At 43.3% G+C, this 15,981-nt stretch overlaps 1 protein-coding gene across 2 annotated transcripts in view; it reads right to left on the bottom strand.

Moving 5' to 3' along the window:
* The window catches only part of ZNF318 (zinc finger protein 318), a 35,217-nt gene extending 19,515 nt beyond the window's left edge, over window positions 1-15,702 (bottom strand). For both annotated transcript variants that reach the window (XM_040643506.1, XM_040643505.1), the window contains exons 1-5: window positions 15,232-15,702; window positions 12,431-12,582; window positions 6,125-6,764; window positions 3,672-5,114; window positions 1,536-1,635 (exon numbers count right to left, since the gene is read on the bottom strand). In XM_040643506.1, the coding sequence (XP_040499440.1) occupies window positions 1,536-1,635; window positions 3,672-5,114; window positions 6,125-6,764; window positions 12,431-12,582; window positions 15,232-15,687 (2,791 nt within the window). In that variant the 5' untranslated portion in view covers window positions 15,688-15,702. The remainder of the gene's footprint in view (window positions 1-1,535; window positions 1,636-3,671; window positions 5,115-6,124; window positions 6,765-12,430; window positions 12,583-15,231) is intronic.
* Between the last annotated feature and the right edge of the window lie 279 nt (window positions 15,703-15,981).

Consider the following 15,981-nt stretch of genomic DNA (forward strand, 5'->3'; position numbering starts at 1 on the left):
TTTATCTGATTTTAGGACCCTTCACCAGTACCTGTATTGAGTGTTAGGGTTTGTCTCAGGTTCACCTAATGTTATCTCCTATTCCAAACTGCAGGTCCTCATGAAATAATCCTCATCGGATTAATAACTAAATTTCTCATCCCTAAACAGTCTCAATCCAAACAGAAGAAATTGTAGCTTCTCCCACTCTGTTCTGCCATGCTATTATCAAGCTGTAATATTCAGAAGACTTGTTATTTCTTTCCTCAGTGTGTATGTGAATTCCTAAAAGCACAGATGAAGAGATGGAATCAAAGAGGCATCATGGAACATCTTTTTGTGCCAAAAGGAAGTCCTCAAAAAAATGATCAAAGGACACAGAAGTCAACTCAAAGGGGCTCCCACTGGCCAAATGTGGGGCAATTTGGGTGTGAAAATGAACGACAGTAAATTATTATAAGTTGTTGAATGAAGAGTCCATGAGTTCACACCAACATAAATGGACCAGTGAATGGGAAGAAGAGGGATGGGCAGGAAGCTCTTCATCACAGTAGAAAGCCAACTAATAAAAGTAGAAGGAATGATGAAATTAGAAAATCATTGTTTAACAATCATCACAATAACTGATTTAGGTAAGAATCACCATGAATGCTAAAACTAGTCGGATGAAGTTTGAGGAGTAACTGAATATTTATTCCTATAAATATCTCTCCTATAAGTTACTAATTATAAAGGATAAAATAGTAACTTTACAGTGAAGAAACCCTTGAAGACACCACCTTAACCAAATGATCAAAGTTGACATCACCAGTAATGGGACTGAAATCAACACCTGATACGAACTCAGCATCACTTCTGTGAATTTCCTGTCAAAAATGCATAACCTAAGTTTAATTGTAAGGAAACATCACACAAACCAAAATTAAAGGACATTCTACAAATATGTGACTTCTTTTCTTCTAAAATGTCACTGTCATGAAACAAAGACTCGGGAACTGTTAAAGAAAGAGGAGAGTAAAAGAACATGACAACTGAATGCAATGCATAATCTTGCATTTTCTTTCACTTTAGGGTATTATTAGGACAACCAGTGAAAGAGAAGAAAGATCAGTGGACTAGTATTTACATTATGGTTAATTTCCTAATTTGGTAAGTGTTCTATGGTTATGCAAGTGAATTCTTTGTTGTTAGGAGTGTTCACTTCATCTTCACAATGAAGTATTTAGGAGTAAAGAAGTATCATATCTAAAACTTACTCTTAAAGAATTCAGGAAAAATCACTCACACACACATACACACCACACACAAAGACTAAGAGGGAAACAAGGATAGAGCAATATGGTAAAATGCTAATAATCACAGAGAATACCTGAGAAAGCTTTACACTATTGTTGTTAACTTTTTATTGCAACTTTTCTGTAACTCCGATTCAGTCAAAATTTTTTAAAAAGTAAGGCTTCAGGTCACTGAACTTGTCTGAGAGTCCTCACAACTCTCCATTTGGGTCTCCTACTCAAGTTACTACAAAAAGGCGGTCGCGCAGGAGTGTCTGATACCTTGTTGTTTATGAAGCCGTTCTAATTCAGTCCTGAGGTAGTACATCTTCTTCTGGCGAGCTTCCCGGTCACTCTTTAGCTTTTCCCTCTCTTCAATAACCTGCAAAGTACAACATCCTTCAGCCTCCAGCATCCTCCCTTTTCTATCGCTCTCTTCCGTAAGCCTTCATGCTAGATATCAGAATCCAAGGATCCAAATGCCTGCACACAAAAGTTCTAACTTTATATCAAAGGTGATATTTCATTCTGACTCAAATTCCAGAATAAAATTATCCTTTTCAGAGCTACACTGCCCAGAAAGCATTATTTTTATGCAGAAAGCATTATACTATTTTTTTCTTAAAGGGGAGGGTAGCAGGGGCAGATGGAGAGGGAGAGAGAGAATCTCAAGCAGGCTCCACACCCAGCATGGATCCCAACGTGGGGCTCAATCCCACCACCCCGAGATGATGACCCGGGCCGAAATGAAGAGTCAGATGCTCAACTGGCTGAGCCACCCAGGGACCCCAGGAAGTACTATACTATATTAATGTTAACTTAAAGTGACAGCAACTATTAGACAGTGGTTCTGAGCTCAAAGGGAACCATCAAGAAGGGAACTAATAAGTGTTTAGGGGATACATTGTGTTAGTTGCATTATATATGTATCGTCTTATTTAATCCTGACATTATCTGTGTTTTACAGTAAGAAAACTGAGGTTGTGAAAAATCAAGTAACATATCCAAGTCATACAGTAAGAAAATTTAAAATCCAGGGCACCTGGGTGGCTCAGCTGGCTAAGCGTCTGTCTTCAGCTCAGGTCATGATCCCAGGGCCCTGGATCGAGTCTCACATTGGGCTCCCTGCTCAGTGGGGAGTCTGCTTCTCCCTCTCCCTTTGCCCCTCCTCCCCGCTCATGCTCGCTCTCTCTCTCTCTCAAATAAATAAATCTTTTTTTTTAAAGAAAATTTGAAATCCAGGTATATAAATCAAATCAAATCAAATCAAATCAAATCAAATCAAGTCCAGGTACATACAGCCAAAAGCCCATAATGTTTCAACTGTATTACTACTACTTGATGGAAAAAAAACAAATATAGCTTGTCTATAATAGACTACTGTGGAAAACCTGTGTATTATCAGCCCTGACTTAGTGCTAGGTTCTTGAAGGAGAAGTAAAGGGAAATCATTCGGTCTCCAGTGTCTGCGCAGTCTCAGGTTTTGTCTGTATTAAACCTATCCTCTTCTTTCTGCAGTTCAGAGTATCCAAGTACAATGGAAAATTAAGAAGAAGTGATTTCTGTCTTCTCAAGAATTAGCTAAATTTCTTTTAAGCTGGAAAAAAAATGATTGGCCCTCCATTTTTCCCCTTTCTTTTTTTCTCCTCAGGTTTTCATTATTTTATTAGCAAACCAAGTTTAGACATATTACATTTTTATGTTCCTAAACAAAGTGAGTTATTAGTCACTAAGGACCTTTAAAATTAAGAGAATGCATTAATTTTTCCATTTGAAATGTTATTCTGTATTCCTCATCCCTACATAAATTTTACCTACTGTTTTAAAACATCCAGCCACTGCTCCCTTCCTACACCTGAGAACACAATGAACTTTGTAGTATAAAAACCATTTTTTTAAAAGTGTCATAAAAAAAGTGTTGTCATTCCTGGACACTAAAACAAACCAGAACAAGCAAAGCTTATTTCTTGGGTTTAATTACCAAGCAACAACCAGGTATTAGCTTTTAACCTGCATAATCACTATAGGAAAAGGATCCAAAACTCACTAAGATGAAAACAGGTTTACTGATTCTCCTTCACCCAATCCAATTTTGGCTCCTCACTCCCTGACAAGGTCCATATCGAAAACTTCAAGGCTCTCAACTCCTACCCATAGTGTTCTAAGGCCAGTAATTCTGACAGAGACACTTAAAAAAGAAAGAAGAAGTCAAGAAATCACAGTGGGACCTAGGGCCAGAATTTAGTTTAGTTCTAATGAGAAAACATGAGAAAAACAAACGGGGTATATACATTACTTAGAGCGAGGACAACAGCCTCCAAAAACTTAAATAAAAGGACTTTACTCTCTCTAAAAGACAAATACCAATTTATGTTAAAATAGGAAGGCTCAGGCATGATTCCCAAAGCTAATATTCACCTTCTGCTTCTGGGAAGCACGGTTCTTCTCATCAGAGATCTTCTCCGGATTGTATCTTATGAGTGATGGGATGGACACCTGGACAGGCACTTGAGCAGTAGGAATTGAGCTTAGCACTGACTCCTCCTGTTTGGGCTCATCAGGAGTCACAGTGGGGATCACACGGAGATTGGGACGGCTACGAGTAGCTTGTTTGGTAACGGGTAGTACCCTGTGTGGTTCAGGTAGAGAGTGGTTGGATGGTTGAGAGGCAGGGTACATGGGCCACCTTGAGGCTGCATATGCCATGTAATGCCTATAGGCATCAAAGGAAGCAGGGGGAATGGCAGGTCCCTGGTAGTTTGGAGGTATCCGAGCTGCAGCAAACTGAGAGGCCCTTGGCATATGAAACTGAGATAATGAAGCAGGATGTGGAAGTCTAATTGGGGCAGATGGGGCTGATGGTAACATACATCTGACGGCCACAGATGACTGAAAACCACTGCCAACTACCTCTGGCCCTGCAATATGACCCATTGAATGGTCAGACTTCAGGAATGGGGGGCTGTTTTTTGTGAGCAGGTAAGGATCTACAGGGGAGACTGGATGTGGATGGGACACCTCTGGGGAGTGGGTATTGCTATGGTGTGCCTCTCTGCTCTCCAGTCTGTGAGGATCTGAGGAGTGCCGATCAGCTGAAAAACGGTGATCAACTGAGGGACAGTGGTCTGCTGAAAAGTGCCGGTCAACTGATGAACGGCGGTCAGCAGAGGAACGTGACGGTTTCTTGCCATGAAGTCGTTCCTGGGTGCGGGCGGCCAGTTTACTAATCTCTGCTACCCCGATATCCAGCCCTATTGTCTTGAGCAAGTCATGAATCTTGGCATATTCTGGATTGGTCTCTTCTATTGATTCTCGTTTCACGGCTGGAGCTGAAGAGGGCAGGGAACTTGTCTTCTGTCTCAAGACTTCACTCTCAGAGCCCCCAAGGGGCTTTGGTGGAGACTCTGCCTTTAAATCCTCTTCTTCATCCCCATAGAGAAATTTCTCCTCATCCTCAATGTCAGGGAAACTACGGCGCCTTTTTTCCTGTGTACTGGTGGAGTCTGCCAACATGCTCAAAATGCGGGAAAAACCACTGCCATCCTGGCTAGCCCTCTCATGGGGCAGCAAGAAGTCTGTGTGTCGCTCAGGCCCCTCAGCCTTCATATTCAGTTTCTCCTTGTGGCACAGAAAACTTCCAAACTTCTCTCTGAGAGGACTGTTGTCTTTGGGGATCCCAGGGAGAGGACCCCATTGGTAGAGGTTGCCCTGAGGTTCTTTCAGGGTAGTCTCTACCATAGACCCCTTGTTTTCAATCTCTGAGGCAAAAGCAGCAATAGCACCACTTAGTGGAAGAGATGGGTGACCAGAGTAGACAGGGTGATCCTGGCTGGAGCTGGTACTGCTGGAAAAACTCTCGAGCTGCAAAGACAAGCACAACTGATTTAGCCTCTATGCAGAATCTCAGAAAACTAGTAATTGAGATAAATACTTAAATATTTGGTTCTTCTTGAATTAATAGGGGAATGATAAGTATGAATGAAAGGGAGGTATAGTATCTTTAGGCAGGTTCCAGATTTGGGTCTCCATCTCTCCAGATGCTTCTGCTGAAGCAAGGGGAAACAGGAAATAAGGCACGCTGGCATGAATCCTCACTTTTGCCCATTTGTTACAGTCTTTACCAAGGAATATGAATTCAAAAGGACTTTAGAGATGCTCTAGCTTGTTTCTATTCCACAGGTCCCTCCAGGGAGGAAAAAAAGACACGTAAAAGTGGAGCTGCTTTGGTTCAAGTGGGATGAGAAAACTGTGAAACCCTAACTGATCAGTCTCCCCTTGCTTCCTTATGTGCTTCTAGGTACTTCTTCAGAAACCTTTGGCTCCTAACAGAGTAACTAAAAACTAGTGCTCATGCCTGATCATCTTTTCACAGATGAGGAAAAAATATCAAGGCCCAGAATGGTGAGGTGACTTGCCTAAAAATCGCACAGCAATTTGGTGGCAGTGGGACCAGAATCAGAATCACCTGATTTCTGCTCTAGTGTCCTACCACTCATAAATCTTGTCTTCTCTCTAAAGAGAAATGAGGAAAATTCAGATCATCACCTCTCTTTGCCCTTTCAGCTTTATTTCCAAGATATCCACATTCAAAGATTTCTACACAGTTATCCAATTTAGAGAAAAAACTTACAAAAAATACTAAAAAATGCTTATTTAGGAAGTCTACTATATGACAATAGAAGCCCTCTACTGATGCATTGTAAGGCCTACAGTTTCCTTTGGAGAATCTTGGAAGTACAGCTCATAGGCATAACAAGGTTGGTCCAGCATAGATTACAAAGATACCATTAGGGACACACACCCCCGGGAAAGTAACCAAGTTTTAAGATATTAGAGGGACTAGGAAGAGACCCTAGGAATGCAGCAGAGACCTGAATGGAAGGCTCCATGTCCACCTCAATCCGTTTCTTCAGAATTGACTTCTTGGGCATCACAGATACTTCCTCAGGCCGATGTAAAGAATATCCTGGCTCCGATGCTGTTAGGACACCTGATAGTCCAGGAATGGGACAGCTAGTGTCACTACCATCAACTCCAACCAGCTCCTGACTCAAGCTCCTACTTCGTTCCTCCTCTTCTTCTCGTTTTCGCCTGGCAAGGTCCAGCTCTCGAAACTCAGGATCTAGAAACCTAGGGCTTGGGCTTCGTCTACGCTGTCGATAGTTGCGGGTCCCTGATGTAAAACCTGAGTGATCACCTCCCATGCTGTGTATCTTCTCTGTGTCATCATAACGGGGCCGTTTGGCCTCCCGACTCCTTTCCTCGGGTCGTATGGAGTAGGAGCCTTTGAGTTTATCTCTATTCCTTTCTGTTCCCCGCAACAGCTCATCATGACAACTGATATGGGGACTATAATCAGAACGATGCAGGAAAGTTTCTCTTGTCCGGTAGTCCTCATCAAGTTGTCCTAAGAACGGACTAAGAGGTCCCTCCTCCCGGGAAATATATCGTTCAAGACCTCGAGAGCATTGGGAACTTCGAGTGAAGACAGAATCATCAGTCAGGTCATCCCTGAGGAAAGAGACAAGCATCGCTGAATACAATGGACTTGGAAAGAGCAAGACCAGACAAGACTAAGAGCCTGACATTCATCCGAGGGGCTACAGAATACTTAAGACAAAACACAATAATCATGAAGTTCAAGAACAAACCTATGGAACACTTCTTCTCCCTCTCTCCAGGGCACAAGGAGCTTCAACCTCTAACCAAGGGGAGATACTACTAGTCTGTCTAGACAGAGCTCTTAGGCTAATCTCTTTGACTAGACTTTGGAAATGCAGAATATCACACTAGGGTTTGGGAGAGGTGAAAATACCACTACCAAACTACAAAAAGCCCTAGATTACACAACTCCACGCTAGCTTAAAGTCTAGCTCTTTGCTACCGAAAGTGTAGTCTGAATCAGCAGCATCTGTACTACCTAGGAACTTTTTAGTAGTCCATCCAGGCCTACTGAATCAGAATCTGCATTTTAATAAGATCTTCAGGTGACAGGTATGCACTTTACAATTTGAGAAACACTAGGCCAGATCAATGATTTTCAAGCTATGTTCTACAGAGATTCTGAAGACTGCTCAGGAGCTGCCTAAAGGAAGGACATGCTAAGAAAGCACAGCCTGGCAGTACCTGGGTGGCTCAGTCAGTTAAGCGCCTGACTTCAGCTCAGGGTCCTGGGATGGAGCCCCACGTTGGACTCCATGCTAAGTGGGGAGTCTGCTTCTCACCCTTGCCGTCTTCCCCTCCCCTTGCTCATGCTCTCTCCCTCTCTAATAAATAAGTAAAATCTTAAAAAAAAAAAAAAAAAAAAGCAGAGCTTGCATGGCATGGCTCTGGGCCTTCCAGCTCAGTGAAACTGCACTAGGTCCAATTTTATCTGTTTATGAGATAAAATTCTATACGTCATTTGGAACAGAAGTGTTTCACTGTGGGGAAAAAATTTTTAAACTACTGAGCTACCTAACTGGCATTATTTTCTCACAAGTTTTAGAAGGTTCTCCAATGCTTTGTTTTGCTAGTTCACATATTAAAAACCATAAAATTCCTTCACAGCCTATTTAATTCCCTCTTATCTACTTTGCTTGGATATTCACAAGCACTCCGTTAATCCTGGGTCTGGAAAAGAGTATGTGATGGTTTGGCTCACTATATATTTTTATTTCATAGAAATAAAACGGTCTTGGACCTCTTTGGCATGAAGATAAAAATACAGGCTGGAACACTTGTCCTTTCAGTCAGAGCTCTATACCACACACAATAGTCCTAACCTTTTTGGGTACTGTGGTCACAGAGCTTCTACTGCCCAAAAAAGAAAATTTCTGATTTAATCACAGATAGAAATAAAGATCCTCCAGCACTTTGAGCATACAACCTTTATTTATTTTTTTTAAAGATTTTATTTATTTATTTGCAAAAGAGAAAGAATGAGAGATCAATCACGAGCAGGGGGAAGGGTAGAGGGAGAAGCAGGCTCCCCGCTGAGCAAAGAGCCCCATGCGGGACTCAACCTCAGGACCCTGGGATCATGACCTGAGCCGAATGCAAACGCTTAACTGATTGAGCCACTCAGGCCCCCAAGTATACAACTTTTAAATAATCTGAATGAAAAATTTACAGGTCACTTACATTCCACTCACACTGGTGTTTTCTACAGTTTCTAGTACCTACCTTTATTTTTTGAAAGTTTCTAAGAAATAACTTTTCTTTCCTTTTGTTTTTTAGTTGCTTTCTCTGGGACTGAGTTAACAGAACATCAGAGTTGCCTTTTCTTATTCACCAGTCCTGCCTTTGTTCAAAATTTTAGACCTGGGTAACAGCTATAAATAACTTTATGAAAGACTATTAAAGATAAACTTTATCACCTCTGCTAAAAGAATGCCACCCATGGGAATCCAGGTTTCTATAACTCACCTCCTCCCCAAGAATCTGGAGAATTTTGACGTTTCAATATAGTATAAAATAAAAAAGAAAAATGGGATTGAACCAAGGATGATCTCTGAAATCAAGCATAACTACAGTAAAACATTTTACTCTATAAGTTTGTCAGCCATGAACATACCTATTTCCAGGAAGGAACGTCCATGAGTTGCACCATTGCTACACCACCATCTACCATAAAAAACTCTCTGATTGTATTAGTGTAGGGGGGAAAAACACAGGCTCCACAGGTAATGGCAAATTCATCCATACCTCCATGTTCAGCTCCACACTAAAACTATTACATATTACCACCAAATGACATACCAGCTCAAGGTCTAATCCAGCCCTAAATCTCAAGAAATCAGAAATAATGAGATGACTCCCAGAGAGTCTCAGTCCAGACTTGTAATCTCCAGCAAAATGAAGCAAAAAAGAAAAAAGAAAAAAGGCACATTAACCGTTAAAAGAATGACCTATCATGTAAACACAGGCAGAAATTAAGTTGCTTATTAGAAGCTCATATCCTCCTTTCCCAGGTCTCCCAAAGGATAAGAGAAAGAACTGGCTGGAGTAAAAGTAAGCCCTAAAAAGGGTTCCATACCCTGTAGCTCAGAATAGTCCAGGGACACACTCTCTCTGAAAGCTTTAGTTAAATCCAACTCTTTCCTAAAATAAGGTCTATCTATTTAAAAAATTGATTGTTGGATGTAGGTGATGAGTACACGGGGGCTCACTGTACTATTCCATTTTTTTTAAAGATTTAATTAGCTTTATTAAGCTATTCATGAATTGGAGAGCATCTCATCTATCAAGTAGAGGGGAGCTCCCTCTCTGTACTTCTGTATTTATGAATTGTATTAAATAAGTTAAAAAAACATACATGATAACATATATCCACATAAAAGTTTATACACCAATTGTTCAGAGCAGCATTATTCACAATAGCCAAATGGTGGAAACAACCCAAATTTACCCATCCATTCATCACTGATAAATGGATAAACAAAACACATACACTGAAATATTATTAGCAGTAAAAAGGAATGAAGTACTATTATACGCTACAAAATGAGTGAGTCTTAAAAAACATAATGCTAAGTAAAAGATGCTAGTCACATATGAAATGTCCAGAATAGACAATCTATAGAGACAGAAAGTAGATTACTGATAAACTAGGGCAGGTGGTGGGGTTAACTAATAAACAGCTAAGAGTACAGGTAATAAAACTGTTCTAAAACTGATCATAGTAGTGGATTCACAACTCTATGAATATACTAAAAGTCACTGAACTATAACTTTAAATGGGTGAATTTTACGGTATGTGAATTATGGCTCAATAAAGCTGTTAAAAAATGTATAGGATAGGGGCGCCTGGGTGGCACAGCGGTTAAGCATCTGCCTTCGGCTCAGGGCGTGATCCCGGTGTTATGGGATCGAGCCCCACATCAGGCTCTTCCGCTACGAGCCTGCTTCTCCCTCTCCCACTCCCCTTGCTTGTGTTCCCTCTCTCGCTGGCTGTCTCTATCTCTGTCAAATAAATAAATAAAATCTTAAAAAAAAAATGTATAGGATAAAAAAAAAAGAAAGAAAGAAAGAAAAAATATCCCCCAGAGCCCAAACTTCCCATTCTTTTCCTCTACTGATTCTTCAAAATGCTGGAAGGAAACTGTGTCCTTCTGTCTTTTCCCTAAGGCAAATCGGAGGGAAAAAATCCTGCTCCTCGTTCAACCAATGTCAGGGCAAGGAAGAGTTAAGAATTCCATGAATGGAACCTACAATGTGCGGAGTACTTTGTTAACAAGGGAAATTGACCTCACATCCACAAATCTTCAGAAGCTGACAGGTTGTCTTCATACAACCTGTTCATGTTCCTTTTCCGGAATATGTTACATTAATATCCACAGAACTGCCAAGGTGAGAACATGGAAACTCTGGCAATTTGGCTATAATCCAAACTGGATATAAAATTTAATATATTCACTAAGAATACCAGGGTCCCAGGAAAATATTTATTTACTTGTTTATTTATTTTTAAAGATTTTATTTTTAAGTATTCTCTACACCCAACATGGGGCTCAAACTTAAAACCCCAAGAACAAGAGTCAAATGCCCTACTGACTGAGCCAGCCAGGTGCGCCCAGGAAGAAATGTAAAACACCTACATACAAAGGACGGAAATGGCCTGGACCTGAAAATGGTCCAGCTGAAGACTGGACATGCTAGGAGACATCTTGAGAACGCCAATGGTCCTATGACCTGGTTTTAGTACATAGTAACTATCCACGCAAACCATACCAAGCAAAAGTACACAGAACAAAAAATCTAAATAATGGACTGGTACCTCCTATTTTTTTTTCCTTAAGGAATCTCTACATCCAACATGGGGCTCAAACTCACAACCCTGCGATCAAGAGATGCATGCTCTACTGACTGCACCAGCTACGCGCCCCACTGGTAGCTCCTTCTAGAACCTTCATCTCATTTTCTCTAAAATAGACTTGTTTCTCTGAAACACATGATTCTGGAAAGAAAACTACTGTCCCAAACTCCCTAAAAGGAAAATTTTAGTTTTTACAACTTAAAAAAAGACAATTAGCTCTCTGAAGCACACGTGCATAACGAAGCTTATGGAAAGGGGAGGTGACAGCCTAGACCTAACAAGAGGAAATGCTAAAGTTACCTCAAAACCTTAACGAGGAAGGAAGAGAGTCACACCATGCACCACCTACTCAATCATCTCCCAAAATAGAAGCAGCCAGAAGGGCAAGAGCTTTTGCCTCAGTTAAGGGATATAGTCACATATCTTGAAACCTTATCTTCAGAAGCTTCTGTTGTACGACATGGAACTGTCCTGCCTTGTTTTGCCACATCAAATTGCCACTGCAGCTTTGAAGTGACTATTACCAAAGGGTAGCACTGGTCTTCAGACTTCCTGCCCAGCTGTCCCCCACCTGTCTGTCCACGCTCAGTGTACCACTGCATGACAATCTCGGTTTGTAAGAAAATCCATTGGTTTGTTGCTACTGTTAATCATTTGTGAAAACTCCCAGTGTGCTGGACAGAGACCATAACAGACATGACTCCCAGCTCTCAGATAGAGTGCTTTCCCTGTACTCCCATATTTATTTACTTTTGTGAGGTGACACACACCTAATGTGATTACTTCTTATATATAGTTAAGTTCGTAATACCTGGGATCTATATTTAACACTCTGTGGAGTGTATCTGTCCTTCCTCAGCACTCCAACAATTGTAGAGTAATAACTGAAATTAAAGATTTTTAAAGAGCTTTAACTTTCTATTAATGCTTATATATTTAATATAGATACATATATTACACATGAACTTATTTAAACCCTTCCTAAACCTATATTTCAACCAGATCAAGCTGAAAAATAACACCATTAAAAGAAGATTTCCTATTCTGTCCACTTTTCTTTGTAGAATGGATCCTAGTTCCAGTATTTTAGAATCCTTCTCATCTCAACTGTTTTTAATGTGGGAAACTTATGTCCCTTCAGCTTTCTGTTGGACCAGGATGACATTCTAAAGCCTTTTCTTCTACATAATTCTTTCAGCAATAGAGTCTATATCAATATACTCTCCCCACTCAGAAAGCCTTTTCCAATGCTCTACCTTATACTGGACATAGGGCATAACTTCAGTGCCGGCACCACTCTTTCAAATACATAATTCAGAGAAGAGCACCTTTTCTACCTTCAAGCACTATCACAGTGTGCCCTACCTCAAATGAAGCCTACCTGTCCACGTCCTCCAGATTATCCACTGGTGACCCCAGTCGATCACTAAGCCGCCGCCGTTCTGGTATGCCAACACAGAAATGGTCATTGCCAACAGTGATCCTTAAGCTCTGTTCCAAAGAAGAGTCAGAACGCAGACCAGGAGAGCGCCTCTACAAAAGTAAAAGATAATGTAATAGTCTATAGGGTCAAGACATCCCTATACCCAAAAACGTACTCCTCCTTAGTTATCAAGTTGTCGCCCAACAAGGAGAGAAATGGCTATGGTAAGATACCACCCCCCAAATATAGCACATTAAAAAAAATCATTTTCCTAGATGAAAGACCACACTTCCAACTCTCTCCACCAGTGACCTTTCATTCTTTCATTTACTAGTACTGGGCATGGGACAAGAAGAGTAAATGGAATCTGTTCTCAGAATCTATACATTTCTAGTGAAGCAAGCAAGCAAAAAACAGGTGTTTTTTTTTTAAGTACTTCTGATAGTGGTTAATGCTGTAAAATCATTAAAACATGGTAACATGAAAGAGATTAGGGAAAAGGAGCTACTTCAGATAGAATAGTTAAAGGCAGCTTTTCTGAGGTGATACTATTTAACCTGACAATTGAATGATGAGATGTGAGCCTTGCAAACAAGCTCTGTAATGAGCTTAGCATGTTTTGGGTAACAGAAAGGCACCCAGTGTGACTGTAGCAAAGTGACAGAAGAGAAGACAGGCAGAAGCCAGTTAGGAAATCTGGATTTTATTCTTAGTGTAGAAGAAGCCACAGAAAGATTTCCAGCACAAGAGTGATATGATCTGACTACATTCTTCCGCCAGATGTTTGGATTGCTCATACTCTCATCTCCTTCAGGTCTTTACTTAAGTCACCTTCCCAGATCTTCCCTGGCTACCCTATTAGAAAGTATTAACTCCTTTCTCTGTTTTTGTTTGTTCTTAGTACTTAATTCTACTTAACATGCCAAAATAACTTACTTCTCTATTATCTGACTCCCTCTGGTAGAATATAAGCTCTACGAGGGCAGGGGTTTTTGACTGTTAATGTTTTATCCTGTGGTCAGAACAGTACCTAATACATGGTAGATGTTTAATAAAAACTTCTCAAATGTATAAAATGAAGATTTAAAAAAAAGCATTTTGATTGCTGGGTACAGAATACACTGGGTGGCATAACAAGAGTGTAAAGGGTCCTCACAGACTGGGGATAATAGGACTTAAGACTAGGGAGATGGTAGGAGGACAGTTTGGGGGATGTTTCTTGGAGGTAAAGCTGACAAGTCAGATGAAGTGATTGACAGCATGGACTTGGGAAAAGGGAGATGATCACTGTTTTCTGGCTGAGCAATGGGTGATGTCATTTACTGAGAGAGAAAAGCCTGGAGCACTGGAGAAAAGGGAGGTTATGGAAACTAGCATACAACTTTGCTTCCTCTGTAGAACTGCTTGCTTCCTCAGACTATAGCTGCTCAGCTATGAAAATCTTAACATAGTGACAAGTCAATTCACCTATGACCAGAGTACCTAGAGTACTCTGACTCCGACAGAGAGCCACCCCACCCAAGAAAACAAAAACTTCCTCACGGGGTTTTAAAAAGATTGGTGAACTGAAAATAAAAACAAATTCGAAAACACCAGCCCCAGGCCAGAGGTGGTTATGGTGAAAGGTCAATATCACATCTAAACTAAACTTTTTTTTTTTTTTTTAAGATTTTATTTTGGGGGGCCTGGATGGCTCAGTCGGTAGAGCATGAGACTTGATCTCAGGGTCATGAGTTCAAGCCCCACATTGGGCACGGAGCCTACTTCTAAAAAAGAAAGGAAGGAAGGCAGCCAGGAAGAAAGACACAGAGGGAAACACAGAAAGAAAGATTTCATGTTTTAAGTAATCTCTCCACCCAACCTGGGGCTTGAACTCACAACCCTGAGATCAAGAGTCACACGCTCTACCAACTGAGCCAGCCAGGCACTCCTAAACTAAACTTCTTAACCTCATGCTCTGTCCAGGGGGAAAAAAAAAAGTTCAAATCACAGGTGCCAGGACCAGGTAGATATGGATTAAATCACAGTCACGCCACTTCTTACCTAAGTGACATCAAGCAAGTTGGTCAAACCTTTCTGGATACCTCAGCTATTCAATAAGGAACAACCTTCACTGCCTCGCCTCAAAAGACTGTGAGCGTTCAAAGAGACTGTGTAAAGTGAAGGGCTAGGCATAATCCTGCCACAACTCAGTAAGTGGTAGCAGTTATTACAATGACTGTGGATATGCACAGTTCATTTCGGAGAAGCAGCTCCTATTTGCTAACAGTTGACACTCAAGGTGTCTATGCTGATGGGGTTTAGGCAACCCTGACTGGCCACAAAGACATTTCAGCTTCTTATCTAAGATCCACGGGCAGCGCAGGTCGAAAGGGATACCAAACCACGGAACTCTGAGGAAACATCGACTGCTGAACAAGTACCAGGCACACGGTTTGGAGGGCATTCCCCTCGCCCTGGCAAACTTTTCCGCATCTCACCTAAAGTGAGAGAAACAGCCTATTCCTGAAATGGTGCACTGCCTCCCGACCAGGCGCCTGTACGGGTCCCGAGTCCGTTATTGTGCAAAAGAGGATCCCAGGACTGACAGGGAACCTCCAGGTGCGGGCGAAGCTGAGGGAGCCCGTGGGGGGTGGAGGGTCCTCGATCCTGGGACTCTGGCCTGGAGGCCTCGGGGGCGCCTGTGCTGCGGGCGTTTCGGGAAGCCCGGGCGAGGGGGCTAGGGTATAGAGGGAGTCCCGGTCGAGGGGTGGGATTACCCGGCTGCCGCTGTCGCCTGGATGGTCTCCGCGGCCGTCCCGGGCGAAGTCGGCGCGGGACTCCCCCCGGCTGCTGCCTCGGAAACCGGCCGGGCCCGGCGGGAAGAGTCGTCGGCCCCGCGGTGGCGACGGGGAGCTACGACGGGCCCGCGGCGGGGAGGGGGAAACGCGACGACCCCGCGGCGGGGACGGCGAGGCCCGGCGTCCGCGGGGCGGGGACGGGGAGCCGCGGCGACCCCGCGACGGGGACGGCGAGGCCCGGCGGCCGCGGTGCCCTGAGGGCGAGCGGGGCCGGCGAGCGGGGTTCCGCGACGAGGAGGAGCCGGAGGGTGGCGGCGAGGTGCGGCGAGCCGGGCCTGAGGAGGAGCCGGAGCTGCGGCCGGTGCGCGGGCCGCCCCCGCCGCTCTCTTTAGGCCGGTGCGAAGAGACGGAGGAGCGGGCGCCGCTGCGGTACATGGCTCCGGCAGCAGCGGCCACAGCGGCAGCTCCGACCCGGGGGCGCCCAGGACGCGGGGCCCCAGCGCGCCGCCGCAGCTGCAGCCTCGGCCGCCACGGCCGCCACGCGCCACCCCCGCAGCCGGAGCCGCCCCCTCCCCTCAGCCCCGCGCCGCCCCTGGGGCCCGGCCAAGCGCGCGGCCGCGGCTGGCGGTTGGACGCGCGAGCACGCGTCCGACACACCCCCCGCCCTCCGGGGCTCCCCGCTCCTCCACTCAGGGAGCAGCCACAGAAGCCAGAAGTGGGGAGGAGCGC

Source organism: Ursus maritimus, unplaced genomic scaffold (genome assembly GCF_017311325.1).
Source record: "Ursus maritimus isolate PB19 unplaced genomic scaffold, ASM1731132v1 scaffold_29, whole genome shotgun sequence".
Taxonomy (NCBI): Eukaryota; Metazoa; Chordata; class Mammalia; order Carnivora; family Ursidae; genus Ursus; species Ursus maritimus.